Source organism: Schistocerca gregaria, chromosome 8 (assembly GCF_023897955.1).
Source record: "Schistocerca gregaria isolate iqSchGreg1 chromosome 8, iqSchGreg1.2, whole genome shotgun sequence".
Lineage (NCBI taxonomy): Eukaryota > Metazoa > Arthropoda > Insecta > Orthoptera > Acrididae > Schistocerca > Schistocerca gregaria.
Genome location: NC_064927.1, coordinates 119,605,909 through 119,621,088, shown reverse-complemented (window position 1 = coordinate 119,621,088; position 15,180 = coordinate 119,605,909). Strand labels below are relative to the sequence as shown.

At 43.8% G+C, this 15,180-nt stretch overlaps 1 protein-coding gene across 8 annotated transcripts in view; it reads left to right on the top strand.

Moving 5' to 3' along the window:
- Positions 1 to 15,180, top strand: part of LOC126284967 (histone-lysine N-methyltransferase 2D-like) — a 322,299-nt gene that overhangs the window by 36,194 nt on the left and 270,925 nt on the right. For all 8 annotated transcript variants that reach the window (XM_049984245.1, XM_049984244.1, XM_049984243.1 and 5 more), the window contains exon 2: positions 3,662 to 3,885. In XM_049984245.1, coding sequence (XP_049840202.1) covers positions 3,662 to 3,885 — 224 coding nt within the window. The remainder of the gene's footprint in view (positions 1 to 3,661; positions 3,886 to 15,180) is intronic.

Below are 15,180 nucleotides of genomic sequence, written 5' to 3'. Positions count from 1 at the left end.
GAATATCATGGAGTTAGATGCCTTGGGTCCAGGCGGCCCCTCCACACTTTAAGTGTCTCACCTCCCCAGTGCAAAGATAAGGGTAAATTAAAACCGCACCGACGACATGGCTTCCATACTACAGTGAAACATGAGTGGGTTCAGGACTCATGTGGAGGAACTGAAACTCCTAGCACTGGCACGTCCCTTGTGCTTTTGTTTACAAGAAATGCGTTTTAAAGATACAGATGTCTCTGCGCTACGGGTATTTACACTGTACCATGAGGATGACCTGTCGAGGGAGGGGGGCCAAGTGAGGTGTCGCAGTGTTTATCACTAATACGCACCACTCCTCTCTCCTCCCCTTGGCTACTGACCAGCAAGCAGTTGCAGTTCAAATTCATATGTCGAAGGATAACTGTTTGCTCATTGTATTTACCTTCACAAGCTGCAATAGACTCCTTATCGCACAACTCCTGCTACCATTCTTGCTCCTGGGAGACTTCAATGCCACTCATGTCCTGTGGGGCTTAACCAATACTTGCCCTCGTGTTTGGGTTTTGGAGGGCCTCATTACATCTCATGAGCTGTGCATCCTCAGCATGGGTATTCGCACACATTTCTCTACTACTACTACTGGGTCATTCTCAGCCGTTGACCTCTCTGTTCTCCCACCCTCGTGGACTCTGTTCAGTGGAAGGTCATTGATGACCTTCATTCCAGTGACCACTTCCCAGTTCACCTTCATCCAATAAATGGCTCAACACCTGAAGTTAAGGCCCCAAAATGGATGGTCGGCAGGGCTAACTGGACGCGTTTCAGCAAGCTGGCTGTGTTCGAACACTGGAACAGCGTCCAAGAATGGGTGGACTATATCACATGATTGATCCACCGTGCCACTGACGTCTCTGTCCCTCAGTCCCCAGGTCATCTTAAGAGGCGACCAGTGCCTTGGTGGACAGATGAGTGCCATTCTGTGATCCGGGAAAGGCATGCGATTCTTCGACATTTTAAATTACGACCAACAGCAAACAACCTTAGGGCCTTTGGAGCTGCAAGAGCCAAGGCTAAAGGCATCATTAGGGAGAGTAAGAAAGGGTCATGGTAAGTGTTCCTGGACTCCATCAGTCGTTCCACTTCTATAAAAGTATGGGAAGCCATCTGGAGGATATCAAGCAAATGCAGCCATTTACTGATACAGCACTGCTGAAACAGGGGTACCTCCAAACGACGACCAGAGACATTGCTCAGACACTGGCCAAACATTTTGCACAAACTACTGCCAATGCAAGCCAGGATCTGCTGATGCATCACTATCGTGCAACTGTGGAGAGGGAAAAGTTGGACTTCATCTCCACTTTCATTTTGTTTTTATAAGTGTAAGGGCACAGATGACCTCACCGTTGGGCACCCATCAGATCCAAACACACACACACACACACACACACACACACACACACACACACACACACACACACACTCACTTCTTTGTGGGACGCCATTGTAAGCCATCCAGTAGTTTGTCAAATCTTTTATTCCTTTTAGTTTTTTCGTAATTTCTGTTATTATTGCAGTGTCTACTATCCTCTCTTTGAGTACCTGATTACTCATTTTCTTTGTTGGTCAATCTTGTAACATTCCACTTTTCCAAAGACAAATAATCCGTAATCCCAATCGTTTTTCCTTTAATATTTTCCAGTTGTCACCAATTGATCCAGTTCTGTAGCTGAGGATGTTTGTGAGATTGCCAGTAATTTTATAATCCCCTGGCTGCATTAAGAGTGCTGCACATGTTAAGTCATGTTATGGGTTGCCACCTCTAGATACTGCGACCTGCCAGATTTTTTGTTGGGGTTGTCTCCCTTAGGGAAGCTCCCTGCCCTATGTTGTGGGACACACTGTGTCTCGCCTTCTCAGTTGAGATCACTCCAGCTAGGGTGACCCTGCCAGTAGCTACACTGCCAATGACACAACTCTAGACTTCATTTATGTGCACAAATCCTCCCAACTAGCACTGAAGGTGCCTTCAATAAGGCAGTGTCCCTTGGAGGACAAACCATTCTTGTTAAAATTTTGATAATAGACATTCTGTAGACCATATTTTGTTGCTTGTTGATGGTTCTGAGGATGATATAGAAGAAATAGTAAAGAAGTTCGATGATGCCCCTAGGAAAAAATGAGTTTACCGTGGAGCGTGAAATTGACAGCAGTTTGCAGTTCCTCAATTTGCGTATTACAAGAAAGGGCAGTAAGTATGCATTTACTGCGGACAGGAAACTGAGAGCTGTTGCTGTAATTCCATACATAGGGCAGCCAATGTGCCAATCAGAAAGGATAGAGAGACACAATAAACATCAGTAAGGAGCTAGAAATCAATATGGTCTCGCAAAAGATCACAAATGTCTTTAAACTACACAGAAACAAATTCCAGACAAATAATCTCGGGAGGTATAACCAGAAGCATAATTTTGATAAAAAGATAAATAAGTTTGAAAGAGTGAGACTTTATAAAATTCAGTGTGTGTCCTGTGATGCCAACTGTATTGGATAGACAGGAAGAACATATGTTATCAGATTCAAGAAACATAAATTGCATTCAGATTAAGTAACTAGGACAATTCGGCTGCTGTGAATGACGTATATGAAACAGGCCATCCCCATAAGGGAATAAAAGATGACCGAGATCTTACGTGTAGAAAAGATAGGGAGAAAACTCGACTACTTGACTAGCTGGAATAACTAACTGGAGATCACCATTCATGATAAGAAATATGGCAATTTTCTGAATACGCGAGGAAAAGTCAACAGAATGAGTTTTTTTAGCTGTTGTAGGGAGGGTGCATGATTATAGATTTGCAATACTTCTTTAACAAATTACGTAGAGGCGAATGGTTGTGAACATCGGAAGTGAGGCAAGATAGGCAACCAGTAGCTTAGTGTTATGGCTGAGCTAATAGCTCTGCTTACCTAGTACTGTCCATCAGTTCAGTGACCCCTGGACCTCAGCAGAAATGTCAAGTTGACACTCTTGGAGCCCACAGCAGGGACGTGACCTGGTGCGATGAGTGATGGAATGGCTACTAACAGAAGTAAATGATTTTCATGTGAGTCAAGCACCCACATTCCGTTGTATTTTTATTCTATTTCCTGTTATGAATATCACAATTATGTTGGTAGACTTCTGAGTATTTTAACCTAATGAGCTAAGTTTTACTACCTGATGATGAGAGCACTGCCTCTTGAAATGCATTCTTGATCTTTGTGTAGGACAGAAACAATGTTGAATGCTACCTGTTATTAGCTTACTTTATAGTCATATTTGGTAGAAAAAATTAAAAAAGAAATAAAGGAATCACCAATGTGATATTAGGACATCAGCTTTCCAGAATTTTAAATGAATTTCATTTAAGACCAGGTTCACTTACAGGGTATTTAACGTAATGTAAAAATGGCAATTCTTGTAATATGAGCATATGCTGTGTCATTGCTCTGGTGACATTTTATTATATTAGATATATTGTCTTTATAACAGTAGAAACCATTTATGAATGTCACTAGTGTGATATTAATGCCTATTTCTGAAATTTACATAGTTTTATACGAATTTTAAGACTTGCAGTTTTGTATTCACCTCGGACAAACACAGAAAAGTATAAACTGTTTTCCAATTTTTGTCTTGTAGACGTGTACTTCTATTCCGTGAGGTTGAAGTGCCATCTTCAGCAGCAGCACCTCAACCACAAGTCTCACAACAACAAGTCTCACAACAACAAGAAAGAAAGACAACCTCACCAGCCATTGGTCAACAGTACGTCGTCACTTCTCCGTCAGCATCCAGTTTCTTCACAGCAGCTGCTTCACAACAGTCTTCTGTACCACATTCTACACATGTACAAACAACTGCAGGTAAAGCACAAGATTGTATACAGGAGAATCACAACCTTCCTACAATCATGTGGCAGATGGTGACAAGGCAGTCACCAGTGGGACGTGTGTCTATCAAACTGGTGCCAATAACAGATAGGATGTTATGATAATGGCTTGTATTGTCAGTTGCTGTCAGTTGAGTAACTGGCTCTGTTGATGAGACAGAATTGCTGAAAAGGAAATCTGATCAGACTTTGGCATTACTATGGTTAGAATAGTACACAGCACAGGATTCAGCTTGGCCAGGCTGGGTCTCGCAGGCCTGGCCTGTATGCACCATGGGCAAGCTCTCCAGGTGTGCCAGGTTGGTGGGCTGAGTGCAGGCTGCCAATGCACGGCACACAGCAGGCTGGTCCACCAGCCTGTCAGCTCACCAGCCAGCTGCTCTGTGTTACCTGCTCACAATATCCATCACTCTAAACTGTCTGCTACTACACTGTGGCGCACCTTAAGTGTACTGAGGCCATAATTTTTTGTCATCAGTGTCTTTGCTGGTTTGATATGGCTCACCATGAATCCTTCTCCTGTGCCAGCCTCAATTTCAGAGTAGCACTTGCACCCAATGTCCTCAATTATATGTTAGATTCATTTTAGTACCTGTCACCAAATGGTTCAAATGACTCTGAGCATTATGGGACTTAACATCTATGGTCATCAGTCCCCTAGAACTTAGAACTACTTAAACCTAACTAACCTGAGGACGTCACACAACACCCAGTCATCACAAGGCAGAGAAAATCCCTGACCCCGCCGGGAATCGATCCCGGGAACCCGGGTGTGGTAAGCAAGACCGCTACTGCACGATCACGAGCTGCGGACCCCTGTCACCTTTACAGTTTTAAATCCAATACATTCCCCCAAGTATTTCATTTGTGCTACTCCTCATTACTTTTGTCTTTATTTGGTTTACTATCAATCCATATTCTGTGCTATTCTGTTAAATCTGTTCAACAGGTGCTGTAATTCTGTCACTTTTCCGGAAGAGTAGATTGTCATCGATAAATCTTACCATTGATCTCCTTTGGTGTCATGACAAATCAACCAGCATGGATTTCAAAAATGTCAATCATATGAAACCAAACTCTCACTTTTTTTCACATGACATACTGAAAGCTTTGGATCAAGGCAACCAGGTAGATGCAGTATTTCTTCATTTGCAAAAAACATTTGACTCAATACCGCACCTACACTTCTTGTCCAAAGTATGATCATATATAGTATCAAGTGAAATTTATTATTGGATTGAGGACTTTTTGCTGGGAAGGACACAATGTTATCTTGGATGGAGAGTCATAATCATATGTAGAAATGACCTCGAATCTGCAATGAAGTACTATCTGAAAGACACTGCATAAATATTCAGTCAGATCATGACAAGATCTCGATGTGGTACAGAGATTGGCAACTTTTTCTAAATGTTCATAAATGTAAAATTTTGCACTTCACAAAACAAAAAGCATAGTTTCCTGTGACCATAATATCAATGAGTCACCGTTTTGGAATTGACCAACTCATACAAATACCCTGTTGTAACACTTTGTAGGGATATTAAATGGAATGATCACATAGGTTCAGTCATGGATAAAAAAGCCGGTAGACTTAAGTTAATTGGTAGAATACTTGGGCAGTGCAATCAGCCTACAAGAGAGATAGCTTACAAATCACTCATGTGACCAGTTCTAAAATATTGGCCAAGTGTGTGGGACCCATGCTGGATAGGTCTAACAGGGGATATTGAGTGTGTGCAGAGTAGGGCAGGATGAATGGTCACAGGTTTGTTTAGTCCACGAGAGTGTTTGACAGTGATATTGAAGGAACTAAAATGGAAGACTCTTGAAGATAGATATAAACTATCCTACTCTAGGAATATACTACAAACCCCTAAGTATCCCTCACATAGGGACCGTAAGGATGAGATTAGAATAATTACTGCCTGCACAGAGGTGGTCAGACAAATATTCTTCCTGCGTTCCATACATGGATGGAAAAGAAAGAAACCCTAATAACTGGTACAATGGGATGTACCCTCTGCTGTGCATCTCAGTGATTTGCAGAGTATAGACGTAGATGAAGACACAGATGTAGATGTAGATGATGCTGAATTTTAATCCCACTCCTGAAGTTTTCTTTTATTTTTTTAATTTCATTTTCGGTGTATAGATTGAACATCCCTGTCATGTGCCATATTTAACATGAGTACATTGTTGTTGGTCTTCCACTTTTATTGTCCCCTCTTGGTACTTATACATATTGTTTATTACTTGTCTTTCCCTACAGCTTACACCTGCATGTGTTAAAGTCCACAACTCAGCCATGACATTCCTCCTTCCAGCCGTGAAGATGGGATGAGTCCTTGTCACTCACCTTTGCGTATGACATTCCCCACTGATGCATGGCTACTTGCTCTGGAGGAAGGACTCTCCAAATGTGGTGCTTTTGGCTTACAGATCACCGTGCTCATATTTTATTAGACTGTGTTTTATTTTCAGGCAAGAAGCCAGCAGCTCATTTGCCATCCAGTTCGCCCTTTATTTCAGCTGGCAGTGACACATACATGGTCAGATTTTGTGAAATGTGTGACTTGTTCCCTAGAATTTTAGGGCAATGTTTTAATGTGTTATCAGGATGGCTAGCTCAGTTGTACTTTTTGTAAGTGATCAGCCAGTGGTGTGTTCTAAAGAGTCTTACTTCAGTTTTCCTCTTCTCTCAGTAGTTTAGTATCCCAGTTCATTGCACATCGATTCTTATGGGTGGTGCTGAAAAACACTAGAGTGTAAATATTAATCTGAATATGAGAGGGTGAGCGCTAATGTATTTTATCAGTTTTTGAGTATGAAATTTTAAGCACATTCATCATGTAATATTTTAGTAAAACTGCTTGCAAATGTACTGCTGTTTTGCTTATTTTACTTTCTCTCAGGGCTTGCAGAGTGATGTTGTCAAAAGCTACTCAGTTATGGGGCAGGTGAATACAAAAAATTGATAAAAGATGTAAAAATAATAATAAAACTAAAGTTTAAAGAGTGGAACCAAAATATTTATGATGGTAAATGTAAATAAACAATACATTAATCACACGAAGTTCACAGACTGTCTCTGCTGACCATTCTGACTGCCCATTTTGGGACTCGGAGTATTCACAAAACTGCTCCAGACTAACTCATAGCAAGTAAAGTAGTGAAAGTATGCAAAGTGAACAAGCTTTTTTGTTTTGGTGTCATTCCAGTGGAAATTGTTGTAATTATCAAGATACGCAGTATTCAGTTTCTGGACAAGATTGACTATATACTTGATACTTCCAGGAAGGCTTTCCATCTGTTTCATTTCTGATAGGTTAAAATCTACCAAGAATGGACAGAACAGTCAGTCAGTTAAATTAAAATTTTTGGAAGTGAATTAGAATCAAAGAAGTTTCAGGAGAAAGTGCTCAAATATTATGTAATTGATACATTTGTGTGTTCTGTGCCAAGACAGGTTTTTACATCGTAACTATTTGTGTTCTGCTGTCTTCTACCATCCTCTTCATGTCTGCATAATTTCCCTTGATGTCATCAACCATCTTGTTTCTCCTCCTTATTCTGTCCCACCCCACAAAATAGTTCTTCTAGAGCATTTATTAGCAAGCACTCTTGCCTGAACGAGTGCCTCATCCAGTTTTTCTCGTATAATCTGCAGTGGTATGGGACAGGTCTTGCATCTAGGTCTATTACAGTGGTATGAGCTTTGAGATAAGGGATTGGGAGAAAGGGTTGTGTAGGAATGGATGAGTATATTGCATAAGTTTGGTGGACGGCGGAATACCACTGTGGGAGGGAAGGGAAGGATAGTGGGCAGGACATTTCTCATTTTAGAGCACGATGAGAGTAATCGAAACTCTGGCAGAGAAAGTAATTCAGTTGCTCCAGTCCTGGTTGGTACTGAGTTAAGAGGGGAATGCTCCTCTGTGGCTGGATGGCAGATCTTTTGGAGGTGGTGGGGGACTGGAAAGATAAGGCACGTTAGATTTGTTTTTGTACAACGTTGGGAGGGTAATTACAGTCAGTGAAGGCTTCAGTTAGCCCCTCGGTGTATTTCGAGAGGGACTGCTCATCACTGTAGATGCGACGACCATGGGTGGCTAGGCTGTACGGAAGGGACTTCCTGGTATGGAACGGGTGGAAGCTGTTGAAGTGGAAGTATTGCTGATGGTTAGTAGGTTTGGTATGGACGGAGATAATTATCTGACCATCTTTGAAGTGCTGGTCGACATCTACGAAGATGGCTTGCTGTGTTGAGTAGGACCAAGTGAAGCAAATGGGGGGAAAGGTTTTGAGGTTCTGGAGAAATGGGGATAGGGTGTCCTCATCTTTGATCTAGATAGCAAGGAGGTCATCAGTGAATCCTAAGTGGGTGAGGGGTTTAGGATTCTGAGTTTTTAGGAAGGATGTCCTGTGAATAGGTTGGCATGTAATGGTGCCATGTGGATGCTCATAGCCGTACTGTGGATTTGTTTGTAGGTAATGCCTTCAAAGGAGAACTAATTTTGGGTGAGGACATAGTTGGTGACTAGGAAGGGAGTGGTTGGTTTGGAATTGGTAGAGTGTTGGGAAAGACAGTGTTCAGTAGTGATAAGGCCATGGGCATTAGGAATGTTAGTGTATAGGGAGGTGGCATCAATAGTGACAAGCAGGGCACTGTGTGGTAACGAGACAGGAAATGTGAAGAGTCGAGTGAGGAAATGGTTGGTATCTTCTATATAGGAGGATAGGTTCCGGGCAACAGGTTGAAGATGTTGGTCTATGAGAGCAGAGATTCTCTTATTGGGACACAGTAACCTGCCGCATGGGGGCGTCTTGGACTTCAGGAGAATCATGTAGAAGGTAGGAGTGCAGGGATAGGTAGGGGTGAGTAGAGAGGTGGACTGTGGGGAAAGGTTTAGGATTATCCTAAGGATTTGAGTAGTGATTGGAAATCCTGTGGGATTACTGGAATTGCATCATTTTTGCAAGGTTTGTAGATTGAAGTATCTGACATCTGGCGTTCTTCTGCCAGGTAATCAGAACAACAGTGGTGGAGTCTTTGCTGCATGTAGGATTATAAGGTGAGGATCAGTTTTTAGATGGTGGACTTCAGTTCTTTCAATGGGTGTAAGGTTAGTTTGCATGTTGAGGGATTTGGGGAGTGATGGTGAGGCAAGGTTCAAGGTTAAGAAATTCTGGAAAGTTAACAGGGGTTGGTTTGTGGACAGTGGGTGTGGAGCACAGTTGGATGAAGGAGTGAACTGAGGTTGTCAAGGTTCAGTATTGGTGTTTGGTTGAGTCAGATAGGTAGGGTTGGTGGCGAAAAAGTGTTTCCACTGTAGGGAGCGGGAGATGGAGGAGAAGGTCTTTAACAAGTCCTGCATGATAAAATTTGAGAATGGGGCAAAAGGTGAGGCCTTAGGGAAGAACTGATATTTCTGTGAGCCTAAGGCTTCTGGAGGAAAGGTTCGTGATAGTGTTGCAGGTCTGTTTAGGTTCTGGATTCTGTGTGGTGGTGAGAGAGAGTTTTGAAGGGTGGGGTAAGTGTAGTAAGTCTGCGAGGCAGTGTTTGTTAGCTATGAGAGGATGTGGAGGCGGTTTGGAAGTTGTAGAGGTGGTGGACAATGGTGCTCCAAGGTGGGAGTTGGAGGTGAGCATAATGGAGAGCTTTTTGAGGTGGCATTGTGCATGTTGCTCAAGTTCCAGCAGGGCAAGAGTTTCAGTGTGTGTTATGGGTTCCAGGAATTTGGGATTGCATAAAAGGAGAATTTTGTGGATGGAGGAAAGGTAGTGCATTTTTCCACCACCATGGATCCCTGTTCTTTCCATCCGCCTCAATACAGAAAAGTTTCCTTATCTCTAGCAAGATCCCAGTCCCACATACTGTTCCTTAATTGTTGCCTGGCTCGTGGAATCCCCCCTAATGGCCTTACCATCAAATTACCCATCTCTGGCTGCCACCCCTACTACTACGACGACCTCCACCTGTTCAGATTCCGGCAGTCCTTAGCCCTCACCAACATAGTCCTGCAAAACCATATCAACCAAGCCCAAATCTCCTGCAGTAGCTTCCCTCCATCCGCAAAATTCTCCTGCTATGCAATCCCAAATTCCTGGAACCCATAACACACATTGAAACTCTTGCCCTGCAGGAACTTGAACAACATGCACAATGCCACCTCAAAAAGCTCTCCACCCTGCTCACTTCCTACTCCCACCTTGGAGTACCACTGTCCACAATCAATACAACAACCTCCAAACATCCCCCATGTCCCCTCATAGCTGACAAACTCTGTCTCGCAGACCTACTACATAACCCCCCCCCCCCCCCCCCCCCCGCCCTTCACGCAAAACTCCCTCCCATCACCACACAGAATCCATAACCTAAACAGACCTGCAACAATGTGATGAACCTTTCCTCCAGAAGCCTTAGCCCCACAGAAATATCAATCCTTTCCAATGGCCTCACCTTTTGCACCACTCCTAAATTCAATCACGCAGGGCTTGTTAAAGACTTTTACCCAGTTCCTAATGTGGAAACACTTTTTCGACACCAACCCTACCAATCGGATTCAACCAAAGACCAAACCTTTACTAACTCTGTTCACTCTGCCATCCAACTGTGACCTACACCCACTGCCCCCAAACCACCCCCTGTTAACTTTTTAGAATTTCTTAACCTGGAACCTTGCCTCATCATCATTCCACAAATCCCTCAACATGCAAGCTAATCTTACATCTGCTGAAAGAACCGCAGTTCACCATCTAAAAACTGTTCCCGACCTTATAACCTTACTTGTGGAAAAAGGCTCCACCACTGTTGTTTTGAACCACAAGGATTACCTGGCAGAAGGACTCGGCCAATGTCAGATACTTCCACCTATAAACCTTGCCACAGTGACACCATTCTTTAATCCAGCAGGATCTCAAGCCACTACTCCAATACTTAGGCCCATCCCAGAATCTCTCCCAGGAGTCAATCTCTCTACTCACCCCTACTGCTCTCCACAGTCCTATCTTCTATATGCCTTCTGAAGTCCATAAATCTAACCATCCAGGACACCCCATTGTGGCTGGCTACTATGCAGCCACTGAGAGAATCTCTGCTCTTGAGATCAGCACCTTCAACCTATTACCCGGGAACCTACCCTTCTATATATAAGATACCAAACATTTCCTCCTTCGACACTCCACAGTTCGTCACTTTATCCCACGGTGCCCTGCTCATCACTATTGATGCCAACTGTCTGTACACCAACATTCTTAATGCCCATGGCCTTACTGCTATTGAACACTACCTTTTCCAACACCTGACAAATTGTAAACCAACCTCCTCCTTCCTTCCAACTATATCCTCATACACAATTACTTCTCCTTTGAAGATATTACCTACAGACAAATCCGGGGTACAGTAATGGGCACCTGCGTGGCACCATCCTATGCCAATTTAGTCATGGGCCATCCTTCCTAAAAACCTAGAATCCTAAATCCCTCACCCACTTCAGATTCAGTGATGACATCTTTGCTATTTGGATTGAAGGTGAGGACACCCTATCCACATTCCTCCAGAACCTCAATGACTTCTCCCCCCATTTGCTTCACCTGGTCCTACTCTACACACCAAGCCACCATCCTAGATGTTGACCTCCACCTCAAAGATGGCTACATCATTACCTCCGTCCATATCAAACCTACTAAACATTAGCAATACCTCCACTTCAACATCTTCCACCCATTCCATACCAAGAAGTCCCTTTCGTCTGCCTAGCCACCTGTGGTCATCGCATCTCCAGTGACGAGCAGTTCCTCTTGTAATATACTGAGGATCTCACTGAAGCCTTCACTGACTGTAATAATCCAATCTTGTACAAAAACAAATCTCTCATGCCTTACTTTTATGGCTCCCACCACCTCCCAAAGTCCCACAGTCCAGTCCCAGAGGAGCGTTCTCCTCATAACTCAGTACCAATTAGTACTGGAGCAACTGAATTACATTCTCAGCCAGGGTTTCAATTACCTATCGTCGTACCCTGAAATGAGAAATGTTGTACTCACTATCCTTCCCTTCCCTCCCACAGTGGTATTCCACTGTTCACTGAACCTACACAATATACTCGTCTATCCTTACACAACCCCTACTCCAAATCCCTTATCTCAAGGCTCATACCACTGTCATAGACCTAAATGCAAGACGTGTCCCATGCATCCTCCCACTACCACCTACTCCAGTCTGGTCACTAGCATTACCTATCCCATCAAAGGCAGGGCTACCTGTGAAACCAGTCATGTGGTCTACAAGCTAAGCTGCAACTACTGTGCTGAATTCTATGTAGGCATGACAACCAAAAAGATGTCTGTCTGCTTGAATGACCACCGACAAACTGTGGCCAAGAAACAAGTTGACCACCCTGTTCCTGAACATGCTGCCAAACATGATACCCTTCGTTTCAATGACTGCTTCACAGCTTGTGCCACATGGAGCCTTCCCACCAACACCAGCTTTTCTGAATTGCATAGGTGGGAACTTACCCTGCAATACATCCTACGTTGCTGTAACCCTCCTGGCCTCAACCTTCATTAGTCACTATTCTCACCAATCCATCCCCTTCCCTGTTCCCATTCCAGCACTACGCATCCGTCATTCCACCATCACACCCAGTCTTTCTATTTCTCTCCTTTTCTGCTACCTGCCCCTCCCTCCCCACCTCTCCCCTGTCCTATGTCTAACCTGCAGCACTTCGCGGTCCGCCACCCCCTCACCATACTATCGCTCCCCCTCCCCAACTTCACTGTGAGGTTGTGGTCTGAATTTGTCTGCTCCGGGGTAAGCTTTGACATTTTCAGATATTTCCTAAACTTTCCTGTCTCAGGATGTAGTCCAGGTGATACATTCCTTATTCAAATTTGAGCTACATGCGTAATACCTCCTTTTGTGAGTTTAAAATAATGTGTTACCACTAGTGAGTTTTCTTTGCAAAAGTTAATTAGCTGTTTATCTCTCTCATATCATACTTCTAATCCAAATTTTTGTACTGTGTCTTCATCTCTTCCTACACCCATCACTACTGTCCCGTCTCCTATAATGATGATGTAAGAATTTCTATTTTATTTCTCTATAAACTCTTGAATCATCTTACAATATTTTTCCACCTCCTTGTCTCTATGCTAGCTGGTTCGCATGTACAGGGTGGGGCAATGAAAGTGGCCTAGAGACCATAGTTCCAGAGTACAAAGAAACATAGCAGTGGAAAGGAAATACAATACTAACCTGACTACAGCAGATATTGAAAGTGACTACTAGTTGCCTCTTGGCACATTCGGGCCCTGGTCAGCAAGTTGCTGAAGGTGGAACAAAGGAGGAGGGGGGGGGGGGGGAAGAAGAAGAAGAAGAAGAAGAAGAAGAAGAAGAAGAAGAAGAAAGGAAATCTTACAATACCCAGTGAAATCGGAAGGATTCTTTGCATGGAGAATGTATGTTCAGTAATGTCACTTTGAAAAATGTAATGTGTTGTTTCTACAACTAATAATACACTCAAGCTCATAAATTAAGGATAATTGCAGAATGTGGTGCCACACAACATGGAACTACACAAAACTGGCGCTAATAGTATAGGCACTTAGGTAACACACACAACACAGATCTGTAAGTCCACAGTATTGGTGACAAGTTTAGAAAAACGTCCTGAAACACATGTGCTACAAAATGCCACTGTTTCCTGCACATGTACCTCGACATCAATATGGGACATGATCACCATGCACACGTACACAGGCCGCACAATGGGTTGGCATACTCTGGATCAGGTGGTCGAGCAGCTGCTGGGGCATAGCCTCCCATTCTTGCACAAGTGCCTGTCGGAGCCCCTGAAGTATCCTAGGGATTTGAAGACGTGCAGCGTTACATCGACTGATAGCGTCCCAGATGTGCTCAATGGGATTTAGGTCTGGAGAACAGGCAGGCCACTCCGTTCGCCTGATATCTTCTATTTCAAGGTACTCCTCCACGATGGCAGCTCAGTGGAGCCGTGCATTATCATCCATCAGGAGGAAGGTGGGACCCTCTGTATCCCCTGAAAAGGCGGACATACTGGTGCAAAATGACGTCCCGATACACCTGACCTATTACACTTCCTCTGTCAAAGACATGCAGGGGTGTACGTGCACCAATCATAATCCCACACCACACCATCAAACCAAAACCTCCATACAGGTCCCTTTCAAGGACATTAAGGGGTTGGTGCACGCCAGATGAAAACCCGGCAAGAATGACTGTTCGGACTATACCTGGACTTGTCCGTGAACATAACCTGGGACCACTGTTTCAATGACCATGTACTGTTTCTTGACACCAGGCTTTACGGGCTGTCCTGTAACCAGGGATCAGTGGAATGCACCTTGCAGGTCTCCAGGCAAATAAACCATGTCTGTTCAGTCATCTGTAGAATGTGTGTCTGGAGTCAACTGTTCCAATGGCTGCGGCAAGGTCCTGAGCAAGGCTACTGCAGTACTCTGTGACCATCTGCGGGCACTGATGGTAAGATATCGGTCTTCTTGTGGTGTTGTACACTGTGAATGTCCCGTACTGTAGTGCCTGGACACATTTCCTGTCTGCTGGAATCGTTGCCATAATCTTGAGATCACACTTTGTGACACACGGAGGGCCTGTGCTACGACCTGCTGTGTTTGACCAGCCTCCAGTCTCCCTAGTATTCTACCCCTCATAACTTCATCAATATGTGTTCTTTGAGCCATTTTCAACACACAGTAACCATTAGCATGTCTGAAAATGTCTACACAGTTACTCACTGCACAGCACCAACACACCTCTGTGTGTGTGGACTGCTGCCAGTACCTCTGTGTGTTGACTGCAGGTCAAATGCACAGCATGGTCATACCCCGAGCTGATTTAAACCCACAAATTGACCACCAGAGCATTGTTTCACCATGTATCAGCATTATGAGCATGAGTGTTTGTGAGTTTTAGACTGAGTTTTTAATATGTTTCTCGGTGGTTGGCTTTTCCTCTGTTTTTCTCTACGGTCGGCCAACCACCGTCACACTCTGTGTGATTTTAATTTGTTTCGTCTGTTCTTTGTCTGAGTTTTTCTTGTCCTGTGTCGTCTGTTGTCTCCATTATCTGTTTTTTTTTCTTCTTTCTTCCCCTCTCTCTCTCTGTGTGGGTGTTAAGTTTTGGAACAAGGGGCCGATGACTGTTGCTGTCTGGTCCCGCACCCCACCCCACCCCACCCAAAATCAGTTGCTCACTAGGAGGCAT